General features: G+C 42.4%; 1 protein-coding gene across 4 annotated transcripts in view; it reads right to left on the reverse strand.

Annotated features, from left to right (window-relative positions):
* PIK3R3 (phosphoinositide-3-kinase, regulatory subunit 3 (gamma)) overlaps positions 1–22,548 on the reverse strand; it is a 153,273-nt gene that overhangs the window by 97,126 nt on the left and 33,599 nt on the right. The window contains exons 1-2 of one of the 4 annotated variants that reach the window (XM_011946737.1): positions 11,466–11,718; positions 10,533–10,642 (exon numbers count right to left, since the gene is read on the reverse strand). The exons of 1 other annotated variant lie outside the window; for it this stretch is intronic. In XM_011946737.1, the coding sequence (XP_011802127.1) occupies positions 10,533–10,638 (106 nt within the window). In that variant the 5' untranslated portion in view covers positions 10,639–10,642; positions 11,466–11,718. Of the gene's footprint in view, positions 1–10,532; positions 11,719–22,548 lie in introns of those variants that run through there. 2 more of the 4 variants (XM_011946732.1, XM_011946741.1) reach the window with 2 other exon arrangements.

The following is a 22,548-nucleotide window of genomic DNA, read 5'->3' on the forward strand; positions in this document are numbered from 1 at the left end:
GCGTGAGCCTGGGAGATGGAGGTTGCAGTGAGCTGAGATCCGGCCACAGCACTCTAGCCTGGGCAGCAGAGCGAGACTCTGTCTCAAAAAAATAAAAAATAAAAAATAAAAGAACAGAATCTAAAGCAATATATTTCCAGCACAACAATTTCTTTCAGCAAGACCTTTTTCAAAGCAATTTTCATTCAGATTTTTAATTTTGATTCATAACTGAATTTTTCTTAAGTTTAAAAACAAATACTGGCTGGGCACGGTGGCTCACACCTGTAATCCCAGCATTTTGGGAGGCTGAGGTGGAAGGATTGCTTGAGCCCAGGAGTTCAAAACCAGCCTGGGCAACCTGGAAAAACTCTATCTCTATTTAAAAAAATAATAAATATTTAAAAATAAATAGTTAATCAATAAAAACTATCACAATATTTAAGATTACACAGCTGCATGCTCTGGATTTGTTGTTGCATATCCTCAGGTAAGGACAGGTAATCTGGCCCACAAACAGAACATGAGACAGGAAGTCCAAGTATGGATAAGGGTAGATGGTATTAACTTTGGCTTTGTGTTGGTTCATCAATACCAAGTCATGGGGCAGTTTTCATACTGATATGGGACATGCAAAATGGTATGATTTGGCAGGCTGGACATAGTCTACTGTCTCTTTTATTAAAGTAATGAACTTTTATCAGCCAGGTGTGGTGGTACATGCCTGTAGCCCCACCTTGGGAGGATGAGGTGGGAAGGCTGCTGTAAGCTGTCATCATGCCACTGCACTCCAGCCTAGGCAACAGAGCAAGACCCTGTCTCAAAAAAAAAAAAAAAAAGAAAGAAAACAATGAGATAACCCTTTTACTTTATGTGAATTTACAAATATGCACAAGGAACAATACATACAACATATATGGGCAAGCAATGTGGAAACTGATCTTTAATAAGGCTTGATGGCTCACTTTACCTTGTTAAAAGTCAAGTCTTGGCCGGGCACGGTGGCTCAAGCCTATAATCCCAGCACTTTGGGAGGTCGAGACAGGCGGATCATGAGGTCAGGAGATCGAGACCATCCTGGGTAACACAGTGAAACCCCGTCTCTACTAAAAAATACAAAAAATTAGCCAGGCGTGGTGGCGGGCGCCTGTAGTCCCAGCTACTCGGGAGGCTGAGGCAGGAGAATGGCGTGAACCCAGGAGGCGGAGCTTGCAGTGAGCTGAGATCCGGCCACTGCACTCCAGCCTGGGCGACAGAGCAAGACTCCGTCTCCAAAAAAAAAAAAAAAAAAAAAGTCAAGTCTTACACATGGTAAAATTAATTGGTATAACAATACACTGGATAACTTAAAACTCTCCATTTGGCCCTGTGCTATGTAAAACTAACCTAATACACTGTGAAAAACTTATTACTCATTTCTTTTTTGAGATAGAGTCTCGCTCTGACGCCCAGGCTGGAGTGCAATGGCACGATCTCAGCTTGCTACCTCTGCCTCCAGGGTTCAAGCGATTCTCCTGTCTCAGCCTCCTGAGTAGCTGGGACTACAGGCGCACGCCACCACGCCTGGCTAATTTTTTTCTTTTTAGTAGAGATGGGGTTTCACTATGTTGGCCAGGCTGGTCTCAAACTCCTGACCTCAAGTGATCCACCCGCCTCGGCACCTCAATGTGCTGGGATTACAGGTGTGTACCACCGTGCCCTGCCTGTTCATTTCTAATTGTTCAAACTTTCAAAAACAACTTTTACTCAAAACCATATAAATCTTGCTAATAACATTAACTATTGCATTTTTTTTCATTATTCCCTTTTTTACAATAAGTGCCCAGCCAATTATCTTCATAAGTTTAGAGGTCACATACTGATAATAAATAATATTAACATTTTAAAGCTTAAGTCACAAAGTAAAGCTAGTTGGATCCATGGGCCTAAAATTTAACAAAATACTTGGGCACTGGATGTTTAGGGAAAGAAGATACAAGCTGGGCATGATGGCACATGCCTGTAGTCCCAGTTAATCAGGAGGCTGAGGTGGGAGGATCACCTGTGCCCAAGAGTTTAGGCTGCAGTGCGCCACTGCACCCCTCAGTGACAAAATGAGACCCTGTCTCAAAAAAAAAAAAAAAAAGAAAAAAAGATACGATGGAAATACAACAGCCTGGCCTCAAGAAATTTATCTGGTTAGGGAGGTGAATTATATTTATGAAATAATTAAGTATCATAATATAACACGATTCCATGTCAAAATAACAGAGCTAGCCCTACATATAAAGGGGTACAGTGCTAGAATTTTTGGAGAAAGTTTTAAGAAGAAAGGGGGACTCAGACAGGATCTTGATTTAAAGATGGGGGTGGGAGGGGCATATTCTACATAGGAAGCAGGTTAAGCAAAAGCTTGAGATAGGAATGAGCAATCAGGGTATAGTGTTAGAAGGAACTCGACTGTAAGTATGAATAGAAAATTAGTAGTAAGTTATAAATATATAAGTTGGTGCCATATTACTAAAGTTTGAGAATATGATCTCTCCTTAAAAGAAATTAAGAGCTGCTGATTATTTTTGAGAAGAACAGTAAAACAATGAAAATAACATTTCAGTAGAACTAACCTGGCTGAAGAATTCAGGACAAACTTACAGTGAGGGGAAGAAGAAATCAGAAACAGAGCAACCAGTTAGGATATACTGGTTAAGAACCCGGGCTTTAGTTAGGCAGACAGACCTGCTCTGCTGCTTGGTAAGTTACTAAACCTAAGTCTCTGTTTCCTGTCTGTAGAGTGGGATAATAATAGCGCCAATTTTATAAGGTTGTTGTGTGGCTAAAAGAAGACATATAAAATCATTTAACATAGTACTTAGACTATAATAATTGTTCAACAAATGTTAGCAACTATTACCTTCATTACAAATCATTTCTAAGGTGAGGTATTGAGGAACTGGACAAGAGGCAATAGAAACTAAAAGGAAAAGATGACTTGGGTTGACATTTCCATAGACTCATGAAATGTTATAACTAGAAAAGACCCTAGAGAACACTTCCAAAAAACAAAATGCATAAAATGTGGCCCCAGTAAACACTGGGAAGGAAGAAAAGAATGGGGCAAAATAGCTCAAAGGTTTTGACTGCAAGAGTACCCAAAGAGGTAGATATGGGATAATTACATGTTATCAATAAGAAGCTCTAAATACAAACTACACTTATTGGGCACACACTATATGTCAAACACTGTACCAGATATTGATATGGTACATTTAATCCCCAGAAGTCTGCAAAGGTAGGTATTAGTTCAATTTTACAGAAAATAGATGCACAGAGAGGTTAAAGTAGTACCCATATAACACTGGGCAGGATAAGAAGCAAGGCTGGTTTTGTAATCTATGTCATCTATTTCCAAAGCCTGTTTTCTTTCTACTATACTCAGGATGTCTCCCTCTTTAATATCAATAAAAAATTATATCATATCACATAGATACATTTATATTTTTCTACCTACCTTGTTAAATATGGCAATCATAAACATGTCCTATCTTTTCTACATTCTAAGAAAAATATAAAAGTATTCAGCATCAGCTGGACACAGTGGCTCACACCTGTAATCCCAGCACTTTGGAAGGCCCACGCGGAAAACCTGAGGTCGGGAGTTCAAGACCAGCTTGACCAACATGGAGAAACCCCATCTCTACTAAAAATACAAAATTAGTTGGGTGTGGTGGCACGTGCCTGTAATCCAAGCTACTCGGGAGCCTGAGTCAAGAGAATCGCTGGAACCCAGGAGGCAGAGGTTGCGGTGAGCCGAGATCACGCCATTGCACTCCAACCTGGACAACAAGGGTGAAACTTCGTCTCAAAAAAAAAAAGCCGGGCACAGTGGCTCACACCTGTAATCCCAGCACTCTGCGAGGCCGAGATGGGTGGATCACCTGAGGTCAGGAGTTCGAGACCAGCCTGGCCAACATGGTGAAACCCCATCTCTACTTAAAGTACAAAAAATTAGCTGGGCGTGGTGGTAAGCACCTGTAATCCCAGCTACTCGGGAGGCTGAGGCAAGAGAATTGCTTGAACCTGGGAGTCAGAGGTTGCAGTGAGCAGATATCGCGTCATTGCACTCCAGACTGGGGAACAATAGCGAGACTTCGTCTCAAAAAAAAAAAAAAAAAGCATTCAGCATCAAAACGAGAATAAATGTTAAAAGCATTATCAAATGAGAGAATCACCATACTTCTAGTGAAACATAATTGGATACACTATACATTATATTAAATGAAAGCAATGACTAATCCTTTTCAATAAGACAAAAAACTGGCATAGCTTTTACATCATTTGATTATATAAGCATTTGTTCCAAATGACACTATCATTAAAAACTAACACCTAGATCATAAAAGAAACATATTACTACACACAGGAGAAGTCTTTATATAAGATGAATCCAAATGTGCAGGGTTAAAAATAAAAATTCAACCACAGAAGACTGCTTAACCTGTTAATAGTAAGGATCATTAAGTGGCAGATGACCTATTTCTTCAATGTAGCTCTCAGCAGGTATGTTCCCCAACCATAGGGCTAGTGTACTAGTTTTCCACCAAAATGTTACTTAATCTAAATTGTGCCAGGTTGAAAATACCAAGTATGTCAGGGTAAGCAAATAAGCTTCTTCAAAACAACCTTTGTGTCTGGCTTCAAAGTCAGAAGATACTTCACCAGGTTGTCCACCAAACTATGTAGTCTAACTTCTAGACTAGTAGGTCTCAAAATGTGATCCAGAGTTTCCAAGACCCTTCAGAGGGTCCAAGAGGTCAGAACTATTTTCATAGCATCACTAAGACATTATTTGCCATTTTCATTCTCATTCTCTTACAACTGTACAGTGGAGTTTTCCAGAGGTTATAACCTGTAGTATCTCAATAGACTCAATGCAGGAGCAGACATGGGAATTTAAATGTCTTCTATTGGCCAGGCACGGTGGCTCACACCTGTAATCCCAGCACTTTGGGAGGTGGATCATTTGAGGTCAGGAGTTCCAAGACCAGCCTGGCTAACATGATAAAACCCCGTCTCTACTAAAAATACAAAAATTAGCTGGGCGTGGTGGTGGGCGCCTATAATCCCAGCTACTCAGGAGGCTGAGGCAGGAGAATTGCGTGAGCCTGGGAGATGGAGGTTGCAGTGAGCTGAGATCACGCCACTGCACTCCAATCTGGGCCAAAGAGTGAGACCCTGTCTCAAAAAAACAAACCCAAAAAAGTCTTCTATGAAGCTGGATAGTAAAGATGTCAATGCCATTCTTCCCACTAATTCTTTTTGCTTTTAGAAAATATAGTTATTTTTTCATTTAGAAAAGTTATGCTAAAATATGTTTGCCAGGCATGGTGGCGCAGAGGGATGCTGAGGCAGAAGGATCACTTGAGCCCAGGAGTTCAAGACCAGCCTGAACAACAAAGCAAGACCCTGTCTCAAAAAAAAAAAAAAAAAAAAGCCACATGTATAATGCTTTATTATTTTTTAATGAATTAAATATATTTTAATTTCTCAGTTTTATTCTAATACTACAAATATCAATAGATATAATCCACTTAAAGAGAAGGCTTTTGAGGTCTTCTAATTTTTTAAGTCTAAAAGGGGTACTGAGACCAAAAAAAATTAAAAACCACTTTTCTAGACTTTCCTATATTCATGTTTTGCCATACAAAACTTTTCATTTTCTAATTATCTATGGAAGAGATGTTGCTGCCCTAAAGATAATTTCAGGCTGGGCGTGGTGACTTATGCCTGTAATCCCAGCATTTCGGGAGGCTGAGGCAGACAGATCACTTGAACCCAGGAGTTCAAGGCCAGCCTAGGCAACATGGCAAAACCCTGTCTCTACCAAAAAATAATTTTTAAATATTTAGCTGGGTGTGGTGGCAAGCACCTGTAGTCCCATCTACTAGGGAGGCTGAAGTGGAAGGATCATTTGAGCTCATGAGGTCGAGGCTGCAGTGAGCCATGATCATGCCACTGTACTCTAGCCTGAGCAACAAAGCTGAGACCCTGTCTTCCAAAAAAAAAAGATAATTTCAGAAGTTTGTCTTGATAAGAATAAAAAGAAAAGCCAACAATTTTAAAAAATTGTCTATTAATTTAAAAAGGAAGTTATTACATTTTCCTAAAATGAAAACAATAACAATGTCAAAACTAAAGTGCTGAGCTAACAGACCACTAGCTACAACCTTTGTGCATGAGTTATAATCAGTTGTGTATAGGAAATCCTCAAAAGACCAAAGGTGAGGCTCTTTGAGAGGCCTCTATCCAGCTTTGCTACAGAATAATCCCAATTCCCGAATTCATAGCAAGACTAACCAGGATGCTTATAGGCGATTCTCTGTTCTACAATCTTAACATTTCTACACAAAAGTTTTGTTGTTGTTTTGTAGAAATGGCATCTTTACAAAGCTATTCTGATCTAGACCTCCTGGCCTCAAACGATCCTCCTGCTTTGGGTTCCAAAGCACACTGGGATCACAGGCATGAGCCACCACACCTAGCCAACAATAAAAAGTTTTATGTTTCATCTGAACAGTTCAGTATATCTACTGCTGCCAGGAAATACACAAACATTAAGATACTAAACTCCCATTTGGATTCAACTTTGACATTACTGTGACTGTAGATGCACCAATCCACGCAGTTATTAGGAACCTTCAGGATGCATAATAACGTTAGTTATTGAAAAGATAGGCTAGAGGGAAACATCTTTGAAAAATAGTTTTTGAGGCCACTAGAAGCAATAATAGATAAAATTTTGCATTTATGGCTCAGTCTAAAATTAAGATGAAAGGCTAGGCGTGGTGGCTCACGTCTATAATCCCAGCACACTGGGAGTCCGAGGTGGGCAGATCACTTGAGGCAAGGAGTTCAGGACTAGCCTGGCCAACACGGAAAAACCCCATTTCTACTAAAAATACAAAAATTAGCCAGGCATGGTAGCATGTGCCTGTGTAGTCCCAGCTACTCGGTAAGCTAAGGGACAAGAATCCTTTGAACCCGGGATGCGGAGGTTGCAGTGAGCCGAGATGGCGCCACTGCACTCCAAACTGAGGGACACAGAGAGACTCTGTCTTGAAAATAAAATAAAGATGAAAAAAACATATAAAAATATTGGCACCATTACAGTTAAGGGCCCTAAGTCAACAAATGTCTAATTCAAAAGTTATTTAGCCCTAGGCTACTACAACAGCCAAGCAATGAATTGGGCAAGGACCTTAAGTAGAAATGCACCTAAAGACTAGAAGGAAACAATGCTCCTTATTTATTAATTCAACATATACTGACTAAATTGTCTACTACTTGCAAGACCCTGAGCAAGCTAAGAAGCTCATGACGAGGTGGGAAGCCAATTTCATAGGGAGAAGTACACATAAATAGTACAGTAGCTTCTCTAGACAGAATGGAAAAAATTTCATCTGAGAAGTGCTAGAAGAGTAGGCCGGGCGCAGTGTCTCATGCCTGTAATCCCAGCACCTTGGGAGGCTGAGGCAGGCAGATCACCTGAGGTCAGGAGTTTGAGTCCAGCCTGGTGAAACCCTGTCTCTACTAAAAATACAAAAATTAGCTGGTGTGGTGGTACATGCCTATAATCCCAGCTACTTGGGAGGCTGAGGCAGGAGAATCGCTTCAACTCAGGAGGCAGAAGTTGCAGTAAGCCAAGATCGTGCCACTGCACTCCAGCCTGGGCAACAAAGTGAGACTCTGCCTCAGAAAAAAAAAAAAAAAAGAAGAAGAAGAAGAAGAAGTGCTAGAAGAGGGAGGCAAGAGGAAGGAGGGATAACTTTTAACAGAAGGGTTTAGAGAACATATTCTGACACTGAAGGCGTCTGACCTGGGTCCTAAAAACACATACATATGAGATTTCAACGTGTGACTATTGCGAGTGAAAGGCATCCCAGGAAGAGGGGAAAAAGCATACATTCAAGGAACAGCAAACACAAAATTGCTTCTATAGAATTTATGATGCACTCCAGGAGGAGAATTAACTAGAAAATTAAGTTGGAAGCAAAAATTAGAGGGACTTATATGACAGGGTAAGCAATCGGGGGATTTTTTTTTTATTTATTGGTTTTTTTGTTTTGTTTTGTTTTGTTTTTTTTGTAGGCAAAGGGAAGCCAGTGGGAGGTTTTTGAACCCATTGGAAGATTTATCATTGTAAGATAAGTCATCAGATGATTCTCTTAACATTACTGTGGCTTGAACAGGATAGAAATGGGAGAGCAGTTAGTACACTATGGCAGCAGTCCAGGAAGCAAATAATTAAGAGCTTGATGTGGGATGGGAGCTAGGAAAAACCTTCAAAACATGCTACAATCGCTTCACTAATGATACAGTTTTAAATATTTTGAAAACTTAATTTATCACATAAAACAAGGTTGACATTCACACTATTTCCATGAAAAACCATTCACTTCATAAGCAATGTTTCATCATACTCAAGGGTGCTTCCTTTTTAAAAAGCTGTTAGGAATAACTAACCATATTCTACATTAAAGCTACAAAAGGGGTAATAAAAAACAGCATATGTATCCTTTCAGTATTCTCAAAAGAATCTCAGTATGCACAATTTCATTCAAGGATGAACATTTTAAGCTCAAAAGTTTATTTCCATGGAAAATAAAGTTTGGATCATAATTTTCTATACAACCTTGTAAGACCCACGTCTCCATATAGTTATAATAGTCAACTTTTCTTTTTTTTTTTTTTTTTAATAGTCAACTTTTCTTAAAATTATTTTTGGACAACTCAACTCAACTTGGCCAGTAGTTTTCTACTAGGCTAATATATTTCAACCATAAATGTATTCTTCATTTTGTCCCCTCCTCCCTACTCACCTCCCACCCAACAAATTCCCTTTGTATGTCTGCAAGATACTATGTAATGCAGTATAATTCTAAGGCAGTTTGAATATATAATTCTTACAACAGGAATCTAGAATTATTAACCTTAGTTTTTACAATAAAAGTACCAGTGATGTACTAAATTTCTATTCATATGTATGACAAATGTATCTAATATGCTTTACCATTAGGGGGAAACAAAGGGGAAAAGACACAATAGATGGGTGGCAAATCTTACAAACTTTACAAAACACTGAAAAACTGCATCTGGATTGCAGTCACAATTACAAAAGCAAATAAAGAAGGCTCTGAAATGAAGGAAGAGAAAAAAATCCTAAGTGATCATCAAGAGTGAAAAAGGTTTATTTCAATATTAGTTTTTAGTACAGCACCATTTAACACTCTGACTAATTGAAAAAAAAAACAGGATAATTCACTGTTTGCAAGGACACAGGAAACAATTTCTACATACCTTCTATAAGACAGCTACACTTCTTCACACTTGCATGGCTCAAATCCTTTCAAACGTTTCCAAAAATACAGTCTTATAATAAGCGAGGTTCCCCAATGACACACATTTATTCTGTAGGCTTAGCCATTACACGTTTTAAAATACATAAAGAATTCATCCTCGACAGAAACAAGGAGTCACAAAGGCTCTCTACTTATTCAGAATCATTACATAAAGCACCATCTGTAATTGCAAACAGGGTTTGATAAAATCTGACAGCTAATTATCATAAAATGGGGTAGACTTTAAAAGAAAAAATCAACTTTTCCATTTTGCCTTCCTTTTCCTTTCCTACCAAATACACAAAATGTCTGTAATAGTCAGACAGAGCTTTAAAATAAAAATTTAGTACTATATATGTATACTTTACATTACATGTATAGAAACACATATGTACATGTCACATATCACAGGAAAGAGAAAGGTTCCCTCGTTTATGGTTTTTTTTTGTTTTGTTTTTACCCTAGGAATTCAAGTTACATTAAACCCTATCCCATAAATTAAATCATCATGAAATTAAAGAGTAATAAAATATTGCACGTAGATCTCTCTAAGCGACTATCTTCTGAGAAGGAAAACCTCAGACTAAGACCATGGCTGAATATGAACGCCCAATCCCTAAAAAAAAATCACTAACCAGCATTTGTTTCTGCAAGAGAAAAAGGGAGTCTTACAGTGAATAATCACATAACTCAGTTTCAGAAGTTAACCGGGGTAAAACACAACGAACCAAATTAGACAAATGTATGAAAGGACAAGCTTTCAAGAATTCGCCCAAAGTGAAAGACTGGTTTTAATCCCGGGATATAAAACATCCTTTGCAGGTAGAAGAGTCTTTAATTGAAAAAGAAAAAAATAAAATAAAGTGGCGGGCACAAGAAAAACCTGAACGACACGAAAAGGCAAAGTAAAAAAAATAATGATCATTTTAAAAAGGAGTCTCTCCTCCCACCCCCACTTCCAGCCCCCACCCCCACCTTCGCAGGACAATAGGTTCAGGGTCCTAACTGCAAACTTTAAACGTGTAAACCAGAGGCAGTTTTACCGCAGCTGTAACTGGAAATCTTCCCCTCATCTCGAACCTAGCGCATCCAGCAATACTTCTGCCCTGAAAACATCACCAAGCTCTTGGTAAATACAAATCAGACCCATCACGAGATTTTTTTTTTTCTCCCAAGTACCTGGAGGATCCATTTCAATATAAAATATCAGTTCTGTCGAATAGGGCATCATCACCTCCCTCCAGTCTGCGTCATCGCGGTCCATACTCCACACTGTATTGTACATCGCGCTGTCAGGGGCAGGTCGTCAGGAGATATATAGAAGGCATATATTTTTTATCTGGTATTTAAAAATCTGAAAATATATATCTGCAAAAGTTCCACACGGAAATGTACTTCGGGGTTTTCAACGGCCAGCACTAGTTCAGCCAAACTACCAGAACAGGGTCCTCCCCCTCTCTCCTATAGAACCCAACAAAATGCCCCCGAACTTTCAAGCTATGGGCTTTTCTCCTCAGAGGGTTACACAGAGGCTTTGGGGACGGAGGGCAGAGGTGTTAAAAACCGGCTTCCCAAAAATCCTTTCTACACAGTCGCTCTCCGGAGAGAAAAGCTCTCACTGCCTCCAAATCTTTCCGCGGAAGCCACTTTTGTGTCCTTTGGGGGGAGAATGAAGAGGAAAAAAAGAACACGTTGGGAGAAAGCCAGGAAAGTGACAAAGGAAGGCAAAAAAGGAGGCTGGAGATTGCGTTCAAGTTTCAGGGTCCCACTGGTCTGCAGAGAGCGAATCCCCCCGGGGCCGGGACTCGGGCTCCTCTCCGGTCGGGCTCGGAACCGAAGCTGCCCCAGCCTCGGGAATGGGGCCGACCAGAAAAGTCCAGTCAGCTCGGCTTCTCCGGGCGCTCCCGCCGGGGTATAAGAAGCAACCCGCCTGCACCGACTGCCCTCACGCTTTCCCCCGACTCTAGCCACTAGAGTTTTATTTTAACGGCGCGGAGGGGACACCCTCCCTGTCCCACGCTGCCCACCCGCTGAGGCGCCACCCAACCGCGCCGGGAGGGGGAAAAGCAGGCATCACTACCGCCCCTTCCACGCTGTTCCGCCTCGAAGTACCGCGATTCTGTCAGGTGCCTGAGAACACGTTCAAAAAGCTGCCCTCCATCTCGACTTTCACGTCTCCCCACCGCTCTCTAGGCTTCGGCTCCCCAATCAGCCATCCGCGCTCTCCCCCAACCTCAATCAGAATGGTACGGCCCGGGCGCTGGCCGCACTCCAGGAGTCAGTGCCGGGAGCACGCGAGCCAGGCGGGGAGGGAGCGGGGCGAGGGAAGAGAGGCAAGGTGGGTGGTGATTGGCTGAGGCCGGTTGCCGGAGCCTGGAGCCTGCGTCTTTTGTCTGCCTTGCTCCTGGGAAGGCGCGGGAGACGGCTGCGCGCCCCAAGCAGGCCAATCAGGAGAGAGCCGGCGCCGGCCGGTAAGGCGGCGATTGGTCAGAGCCCAGTTACTAAGCGGGACAAAGGCAGAAGGGGAAAAGAAAAGAAGAGAAAAAAAAGAAAGAAAGAAAGGAAGAAAACGCAAACGGCGGTTACTGACAGGCTGGGCGAGCGCTCGGGGCCTCAAGCTGCCTGGAGACAGGCGGGGCTCCCGCTGAGGCTCGGTCCGCTCGCACTAGTGAGGAGAGGAGCCGGGGAGGATCTGCTGGCGTGAGACGCCTCTGCCCGGAGACTGGCCGCGGGGGAGGGGAGCGGACACAGAAGGGGCGCGTACTGTCAGTTGGCGGGGTGCGCGCTCTTCTGGTCTTTAGGAGGTCTCCGGGCAGACACCTTCCCTACAGACCCCTTCACCTTGCTGGAACAGCCCTCCCCGAACCCTTGACAAGTTGTCAGCAATGGTCCCCAAACCCCACTTGCAGGAACCTTACCGCTCAGTGATAGGATGTGCCCCTGGCTCCTGCAACCTTCCTGGCTGCTACCTGCGCCCACTCCCTGCTTCTCCCCTTAAGCAGTTGGGCATTTCTGAGGGAGGCATTTCGCAGTTCCTCTGTGCTTGCCACCCAAGGACTTTTGAACCCAGAGGCAACTCCCCATGCCTAAAATAGTGAGAGGTGTCAGCAAGCCCTCCAGCTGGAGTGCTCAAAGCAAAAAAAAAAAAAATTAAAAAAAGTATTGGAATTACAGTGCATGTGTAATTTCTAAGATAAATCACAGGTGTTGGGATCTCTCACCAAAAGGGCTCTATTCTGTTTCCCTGACAGACCCCCTTCCTCACGTACTCATTCCCACCCCCAAAGCTTAAATCTGGGAGATTGGCTTCACTATGAAAATGCTGAATATTTCCATGCATTTCAGAAACAGCTAAATTAACTTGCTGGGGAACAGTGAATAGCTAAAAGCAGATTTGTGTCTCCTGAATATTGTGCCTGGAATTGCCATCCTGTATACCCTACAATACAGTCTGAGGAGGCCAAAAACTGCTCCATTTCCTCTTTATACAAAAATAACAAAGCCCATTGTGTTTGAGTTGACAACCTGATTTAAGCCCTAGCAAAACCTCCTACCCTGAGCATGTCTGCTATATTGATTGGCCTGTGGAAGAGTTGCCACGTTTCACCCTCTACCTCCTAAGGTGGTTCTGCCTTCCTTAAAAGTACCCTGAGTTGAGACAGTTCCTGAGGGCAGTCAGTCAAAATGTATATGGACTGGGTATAGAGTAACTTGTTAAAAAGGGCCAGAAAATATGGATGGACATGGTTGAGCTAAGAAAACACACCAGGATTGTTATATGCTTTCTTACTATTTCTGAAATCCAAATATGATTTTAACTTTGGGGCAGGACTAATTAATTATGATTTCCTGAACCATTCCTTACAGGTAAAAGATGCTGGAAGATCAACTCTAATTTGTGGCTGCCTTCCCAGCAGTCTTTACTTCAGTATATGTGGGAGCCAGAAGTGCTCAAGTTTGATAACTCAAAAGACAGAACAATCTGTCAAGGGTGGGTTAGTTTATTTTTGTTCACAGGTGTTCATATGCATTCCCAAACAAAATGAGGGTGAAGAGAGAGGAAGTGTAGAAAAGATAATGGCTTTCAGATTTCCATAGCACCTTTTGCTTGGACCACTTTAGCATTTAGTGGTGGGGTTTCAGTTTCTAATACACAGAACAATCACCCAGGCTTTTCCCATAGCTAAAGCTTTCAGTGATGGAGTGAAGTCGAAGCACAATATATAATCAAGTGGTCAAGACTGATACATGGAGTAAAGCTGCGATTCAGTCTTGCCACCCAAAATTGTATGACCCAACTCTCCAATTTAAATAGACCTGTGAATAGATCTCCAGAGAATAAGTGATGCAAGAGGCAATGATGAATCAAGGGGAAGCAAACTTTCTTAGTTCTTGAGCTTAAACCAGTGCCCTGCCATGGGGAAAGCACCTGTCAGATGATTCTGGTCTTTCTTTCAGTTGAGAAATAGAAGTGAGGTTGTGATTGCTTGTCACCAAACTGCCCCAGGCTCTTTGGCAAAGGTAAAAAATGTTAGCTCGGGTGTCCTGGACCGCTTCCAAGTTGGAGAATTATATTTGGCCTGGGTGTGGATTGAATTCAGCTCTAAGCACTCAAACTCCTGGGTCACAACCTGCTACTTTGGGAGCTGCTTGTTTTCCTTTGCCCTCTCCCTTAAAGTAGTCTTAGGTAAAACATGAAATCTGCCTTCATTTATGTGTCTATGAAATAGATTTATGCAAGCTGCTTAGTTTATAGTGAAACACTTAGAATGAAAAAATATGCCACTTAAGTATTTAGAATTAATAGTACTTTTCTGTAACTCCAAATGTCTAGGATGCCCTTCACTTTTCACCCTGGTATGGTTTTGTTCTGCAACTGTTCAAATACGCTTCATTTCTTCCTCTTTATTTCAGAGATGGATGAAATATTTCTTCTGTGCTCTGAATATAGGGTATGATCTCAGAGTTCTCTGTGCCAGCAGAATCAGTCTGGAACTCAGCCAAAAGTTCTTCATGATTAAAGGTGCCATCTGAGCACACAATATTTTTTTAAAAGCCTTGCAAAATGGGGCCGGGCACGGTGGCTCACGCCTGTAATCCCAGCAGTTTGGGAGGCTGAGGTGGGCAGATCATGAGGTCAGGAGTTCGAGACCAGCCTGGCCAACATGGTGAAACTCTGTCTTTAGTAAAAATACAAAAATTAGCTGGGCGTGTTGGCAGGCGCTTGTAATCCCAGCTACTCGGGAGGCTGAGGCAGGACAATCGTTTGAACACGGGAGGCAGAGGTTGCAGTGAGCCGAGATCGCACCATTGCACTCCAGCCTGGGTGACAGGGCAAAACTCAGTCTCAACAACAAACAAAGAAAAAAGCCTTGCAAAATGGAAATGTACCTTTTTTTTTTTTTTTAAGGTCGCTAGCATTAGCACCAGAACTGACTTTAGCCTTTGGGTAGAGATTCTACTGGCCTCAATACCTTCTTTTTCTTCTCTCACCATCTTCCTTTGACCACTTGTCTTGCGATAAGGCCCAGTCCATGCAATTAAAGAAACTCGCTTAACAAATGTGACTCCCAGAAAGCACTACAAATTATCAGTTGCAGATTTTAGGGCCTCCCCAGACACAACAGATTTACAAGACACATGACTTGTAAGTAGAAGACATATCAAGTTTTGATGGAAAAGTTTGCCTCTACAATGTACAAAGAACAATGTTAGTGGATCTTCTGGAAAGATATCTCACCTGGAAATTGATAGTCATCTCTTGAGACATCTGTGTCTAAAATCGTGATTTTCCATTTTTTCCAAATGTTATTCGTCGTATTTGGCATTTGCAATTTTTTACTTCTCCTCATCTTTCTTAGCACTTGAATACCCATGATAGAGTTAATCATTTAACCCAAGGCACTGAGAAATTATGACATTATATGAATGAGTAGACTTCATTAAAGTGGCATTCCCCTAGATGCTGCTAAATTCCAGGGCTTTGGGGACAATGTTTGAGGCCTCACTTATACACTTCAGCATGTGATGTAGATCTGCTCTGTCTCACTATTCCCGCTTTGGGTCCTCCGTTAGGTTTAGGGGTCACAAAAAAAGCAAATCTCTCTAGCTTGACATCCTCCTCACTTTTGATGTCTGCCCTTCTAGTAACACAGGGCCAACTGGATGATATGTATGCCATTGCTGCAAACTTCCCCTCCAACAAGGCAACAGATTTCAGCTCAGTTCTCACCAGGGGAGAGAGCACAAATTAGATCCAAATGGCAGGAACAATAGTCCAGGCTGTTTCAGGAGGACAGGGCACAAACAGGGCAGGCAGCTGGTGAAGCTCTGTTACCTCATTTAATCTCCATAACCCTGGGGTGGAAGGCTGTATTTTTATTCTCATTTTACAGATGAGGAAATTGAGACCCAGAGCAATGAGGGGATTTGTTCAAAGTCATGCAGCCACTAGTAGCAGAGCCAGGATTAGAGCCCCATGTCCTGCCTACCAGTTCATTGCCTTTCCCACTGCACCACACAGCCTTCCTCTCCCATTCATTCACTTAGCAAATGTTTGTTGATGCTTCCAAACACTGAGGATACAAAAGTGAGGAAGACTGAGTCCCTACATTGAGTCTAGAATTCATAGAGGAGGGACCAACAAAGGAATAAATAAAGGCACGATAAGCGCTATAATCAAGAATTTGATAAAGTGTTGGGGGAGCCCCAAAGACAGTGATGATTTCTAACCATGTGCAGGTGAGTAGAAGCTTCCCGGAAGAGGTAACATTTGGCTGCCCCAAACTTGCATGCACCTGCTTTAAATGTGTGGTCCTTCTAAGTTTTTGCAATTCACATGATTAACTCTAAGCCTGAAAAAGCTTTGTTGAAAGCTGATTCCACTAAAAAGTGGCAAACTCCTACTTCTCTGCATCTGATCTTACACATTGTGCTCACACAGCCCCCTGTGCTGGCCTCTGCGCAGCCCTTGGCACACCATGTTCAAAGTGTTTGCTTCCAGGTCTCTCTCTCTCTCCTATCACTCTTTAGAGTTCCTCATGTTGGACAACAGTGGTTCCTCATGGTCCTTTAACCATCAATGCCCAGCCCAAGGCCTGACACACAGTAGGTAGCCAATGAATATTCCTCAAGCGAATAAGCAAAAGTGCAAGTAAACTCTCCAAGAAGGCCCTGGGGAGTCTAAGTTCAAAATATCCTAGTAATCCTTTCTGTAGGTCTTCAGCTGACTTCCGTTTATTTAAAAGGACAAAAAGAAAACCAAAAACTTGTACAGTTTTTTGGCTACAGGAACCAAGAGGGGCAGACAATGACCTTTCCCTCCCGCTGGCTTCCCCTAGGGTCTTCACCACAGACACTGAGTTCCGCTGCCCTTTTATTTTATCAGCTGTGAATTGTTTGCAAAATTCCAAACAGTTTGTAGGAAATTCAGGAAAATGCATCAGCTAGAAGAGAAACTGGTTTCATTTTCCAGCTCAGCTTTTTTCTGAAATATAACACCATATAGGGCTTTAAAGCATGCTCACTTCCTGTGGTCATTATTTCAATACTTTTGAGCAACTTGTAGTTTATGCCTTCTTTCTGGAATGTCCAATAATTGCCCCGTAATTCCACAGGTCTCAAATCTAAAAACTATTTTTACATTTCATTGTTAGAGGACAGTATCAATCCAGTTCCCGTATTGGACAATTTTGGTTTAAAAAGATAAAAAGACCAGGCATGGTGGCTCAAGCTCATAATCCTAACACTTTGGGAGGCTGAGGCAGGAGGATCGCTTGAGCTCAGGCGTTCAAGATCAGCCTGAACAACAGCTGGCGATCCCCATCTCTACAAAAAAATTTAAAAATCAGCTAGGTATGGTGGTGTGCTCCTGTAGTCCCAGCTATTTGGGAGGCTGAGGCCAGAGGATCGCTTTAGCCCGGGAAGTCAAGGCTGCAATGAGCCAAGATTGCGCCACTGCTCCCAGCCTGGGCACAGAGCGAGACCTTGTCTCAAAAACAAAGTCCTGCAGCCTCCCCAAACACTTCTGCAGGGGCATCATTCTTGAAATCTGGGAAAATGATGTGACTTCTAGGGTTTAAAGATCACCACTTGGGTAAGAAAGTACAAACATGGAATGTAGAAGGCATGAACATGATCGTTTGTGTCCTCAGCTTTGAGCATTTGATTGAAAATGATACAATTACAGTGATTTTCTTCCAGGGGTAGAGGCTACCTTCAGCTCTGCTCATCTTACACTTCTTGGAAAGGAGACATTCAGTGAAGATCACTACTATTCTCCAAACTTCATTCGGGACCTTATTTCTCCCCTTTTGATGTCAGTGTGTGAAATTCTAAATTATGTCATGAGATATATGTTCAAAAGCAATATATTTTCAAATAAACAAAAAATATAATTGGTCATCACATATACCAAATATGCAATATGATTATTGTGCCTAAAGTAGATTAATTAGATGTTAATGGTAAACCGGAAGAACAGCTCAAAATGACAAGGTCTTTCAGTTTAATTCAACTGAGTCCGCCCCATGGGTCAGATCTTTTGCTGAGTACTCAGTAAGACACTATTTCTGCCTTTATGAACCCGCCATCTACTAAGGGAGACTTATGAGAACAGTTTTGCTGACCCATGTGCTTCTTTTTTTTTTTTTTTTTTTGAGATGGAGTTTCACTCCTGCTGCCCAGGCTGGAGTGCAATGGCATGATCTTGGCTCACTGGAACCTCTGCCTCCCTGGTTCATGCAATTCTCCTGCCTCAGCCTCTTGAGAAGCTAGGATTACAGGTGCCCACCACCACCCCCGGCTGATTTTTTTCTATTTTTAGTAGAGACGGGGTTTCACCATGTTGGCCAGGCTGCTCTTAAACTCCTGACCTCAGGGGATTCACCCACCTCGGCCTACCAAATTGCTGGGATTACAAGCATATGCCACTGTGTCCAGCCTTACCCATGTGCTTCTAAACTGACTAACTCTCCCTGAGACTGTAAGATCAGGACAAGAGAGTATCTATCCTGCTTGTCTTTCCTCTTCAACAGCCTTACACTCTTTCTCAGCTTCTTCCTGGCATCCTCAACTGCTGAGTATTAACCTCACAGTCCTCAGTGATTCGGTTCTTGCAGCATTGACTTCTGACTTTGTTCCCTAAATACAACTCACACATACCACTTGGATCATATCCTCTTTTCCAAGACGATGGAGGAATCTAGCTCAGTATCCTACCCTGACACAGGGGCATGTGGTTAGTGTTTCTGCTGAGTTTCCCAGGACCCTGCAAACAAGAACCAGACAAATCGGTCATACCTATGAACTACTTCCCATCTGAAATTTTTTTGAGGGGTGAGAGGAACGGTGTCTCACTCTGTCACCCAAGCTGGAATGCACTGGTGTGATCATGGCCCACTGCAGCCCTGACTTCCTGGGTTCAAGCAATCCTCCTGCCTCAGAATCCTGAGTAGCTGGGACCACAGGTGCATACCACCCTACCTGGCTAATTTTTTGCTTCTATTTTTTGTAGAGACAGGGTCTACCTATGTTGCCCAGGCTGGTCTGAAACTCCTGGCCTCAAGCTATCCTCCTGCCTCAGCCTCCCATGTGCTGGGATTACAAGCATGAGCCACCACACCCTGTCCCCTCTCTGAAATCTTAACTCTAATAGATGACTCTCTTTGACCTACCCCAACCCCCACCATTTTTTTTTCCTGGCCAAGCACAGACATGGGGAAAAAATTACCACTAATACTACTTTAATGAGCTGAATAGTGATACCGAAAAAAGATATATCCAACTCCTAAGCTCTGGAAGCTCTGAATGTGACCTTATTTGGAAGAGGGTCTTTGCAGATATAATTAAATTAAAGATCTTGAGATAAGATCATCCTAGATTTAAGGTGGATCCTAGATCTAATGATCAGTGTATCCTTAAAAACAGAGGGAGATCGGAGACATAGACATAAATGAGAAGGCAATGTGAAGACAGCAATAGAGATTGGAGTGATATATGTATAAGGCAAGGAACACTAAGAATTGCTTGCAGCCACCAGAAACTAAGAGAAAAACATGGAGTGGATTCTCCTTCAGAACCTCAGAAGAAACCAACCCTGTCAACAGCTTGTTTTGGACTTCTGGCCTCCAAAATTGTGAGAGAATAAACTTGTTTGTTTGTTTTGAGAGAGTCTTGCTCTGTCACTCAGGCTGGAATGCAGTGGCATGTTCACAGCTTACTGGAGCCTTGAACTCCCAGGCTCAAGCAGTCCTCCCACCTCAGCCTCCTGAATAACTGGAACCACAGGTGTGCACCACCGCACCTGGCTAATTTTTTCCTTTTTTGTAGAGATGAGGTCTCACTGCTTCCCAGGCTGGTCTTGAACTCCTGTGCTCAAGGGGTGGTCCCACCTTGGCCTCCCAAAGTGCCAGGATTACAGGCATGAGCCACTGCACCTGAAAGATTTCTGTTGTTTTAAGCTACCCAGTTTGGGGTAATTCATTATGGCAGCGCTAGGAAATGATACAACCACTATAATCTAATTTTTTTCAAACATATTTTATTTTATTTTATTTTATTTTATTTTATTTATTTTTGAGACAGAGTCTCACTCTGTCGCCCAAGCTGGAGTACAGTGGCATGATCTCAGCTCACTGCAACCTTCCGCCTCCCGGGTTCAAGCGATTCTCTGCCTCAGTCTCCCGAGTAGCTGAGATTACAGGCGCCCGCCACCACGCCCAGCTAATTTTTGTATTTTTAGTAAAGACTGGTTTTCACCATCTTGGCTAGGCTGGTCTTGAACTCCTGACCTCAGGTGATCTGCCCGCTTTGGCCTCCCAAAGTGCTGGTATTATAGGCGTGAGCCACCATGCCCAGCCTTCAGGCACATTTTAAAATCAAGATGTAGAGATGATATAATTTTAGAATAAAAGATCATCTTTCCCAATAAATGACTGTAAGTCACATTAAATATAGTGCTCAGACCTATGAAACTTCGTCATAGACTAGCTCTAGCCTAGAAATCTGAAACCTAATCCCAACGTGAATCTTTTTAACCATTTTCTCCCAGTGTCATCAACTGTCTCTCTCCTGTCTTTCCAAAAGAGTCAGCCAGTCAAAGCCAAATCCCAGACCAAAAGAACAGTCTACTTTTGCTCTTATGCCCAGGCAGTTGGGCTTAGGTAAAGAAAAACCAAGTTTACCAACTTAACTCTGGGCTGGTCTCTGGTCATAATTGAGATTCCTTTGGCTCATCCTGTATCTGCTTATTCTGATATCCCAAACCTTCACTACTCACCTCAAGTGACTACCTTCCACTGTCAGATAAGTAAATGTGACCTCACCTTTTACTTAACAGACACCAACAGACATAATACTCCCTTTCTTTCATTCATCCCTTCAAAAGCCTATAAAGCTGTACCCATTCTTGTTTCCTTACCTTCCATTCTGAAGAAGCATGTCTTTCCTGGAGTTGAAAGCTAATCACTGGATAAGACTTCTGGATGGCACCCTCTTCAGCTTCCTAAAACCAGTCCTAGCTCCTCTCCTGTCTATCCAAATGCCTACTGGATGCCACACAAATGCTTCAAAATCATCATATCTGAGCTAGTTCCTTTTCTAGTTAGGTGACAGGGCCAGATGAAAATATAGGCCAGACAGGAAGAAAGCATGTACAAAGCCCCAGAGGAGATCACATGGCTCTTTGAGGACATTGAAAGTAATTGCAGGCTGGCCTAATGTTAAAGGAGGTAAAGGATGATGAGGATGAAGCTACAGTGTAAGCATAAAGAGGCCTGTAAGTCAAGATAGGAATGTGTACTTTATGCTCAAGCAATGGGGGGAGTTTAAGAGTTTTAAGCCGAGGAGTGTTGTGATCAGATTTGCATTGGAGAATCATCAGACTGCAAAATGGATTGAAGGGGCAAACTTTGAAGACTTGGAAAACATTGTTGCAACAATGTGGGCAAATGATCAAGAGTCCTGTGTGGATTTGCGTAGATGCGAGAGATGCTTAGGAGGTAGACAAGGCACACTTGATGAGTGGTTAGGTCACCAGCATGTCCCCACCCTAAAGAACAGTCCACTCAATAATGAAATTACAGCCTGTCTTGTGGAGAATCTCTCCCTTCATTGGTAGTATTTTTCTTCTTTGCTTCTGCATGTGATTTATTCATTTCCAGGACCTCACTGGGTAGATCAGCTAGTTCTAAGAGCACTGCTAATAGGTTAAGGCCTAAGGGTGTGAGTGGATCAATGACCCAACCTGGTCAGTCAGTTGCTCCATTGTAGTACATACTTTTTCTGTGTTTTTTTTAAATTGATACACAATACTTTACATATTTATGGGGTACATGTGATTTTTTTTTTACATATATAAAATGTGAGATGATCAAGTCAGGGTATTTGGTGTATCCATCACGTTGAGTGTTTTCTTGGTTTTGTTTGTTTGCTTTTGAGACAGAGTCTCACTGTGTCACCCAGGCTGGAGTGCAGTGGTGTAATCACAGCTCACTGCAGCCTCGACCTGGACCTCGTAAGCTCAAGTGATCCCCCTACCTCTGCCCTCCCCACCACCAACCCCACCCTTCAGTGCCAGTAGCTGGGACTATAGGCATATGCCACCATGCCCAGCTAACTAAGAAAAAAATTTTTTTTTGTAGAGACAGGGTCTTACTATGTTGCCCAGGCCAGTAACAAATTCCTGGACTTAAGCAATCCTCCTGCTTCAGCCTCCCAAAGTTCTGAGATTATGGATGTGAGCTGCTGTGCCTGACCACCTTGAGTATTCATCATTTTTATGTGTTGGGAACATTTCAAGTCTTCTCTTCTAGCTACTTTGAAATACATAATACTTGTATCTCTACTCTGCTATTGAACATTAGAACTTATAGTTTCTATCTCACTGTTAACCAACTTCCCTTCATCCCCTCTTCCCACCCACACTCCCTTTCCCAGTCTCTGCTATCTATCATTGTAGTGGATACTTTTTAGTACCTCTGGCCAGTTCACCATGATGTCCCCCTTCTCAATTTGTACATGACTGTGTCCCTGGCCATAGTTGATAGGGCTCAGGCTGAATTGATTAGAGTTTATTTCACAAATATTTGGAAATAGTACCCAAAACAAGATCTAGGCTCTTCAGGGGTTTGGACCTATAACATGGAATCAATCTCTGGAGCTATTATGGCCATATTCACCCTGAAGGCTGAGTTGC

This window comes from Colobus angolensis, unplaced genomic scaffold, assembly GCF_000951035.1.
Source record: "Colobus angolensis palliatus isolate OR3802 unplaced genomic scaffold, Cang.pa_1.0 Scaffold106, whole genome shotgun sequence".
Taxonomy (NCBI): Eukaryota; Metazoa; Chordata; class Mammalia; order Primates; family Cercopithecidae; genus Colobus; species Colobus angolensis.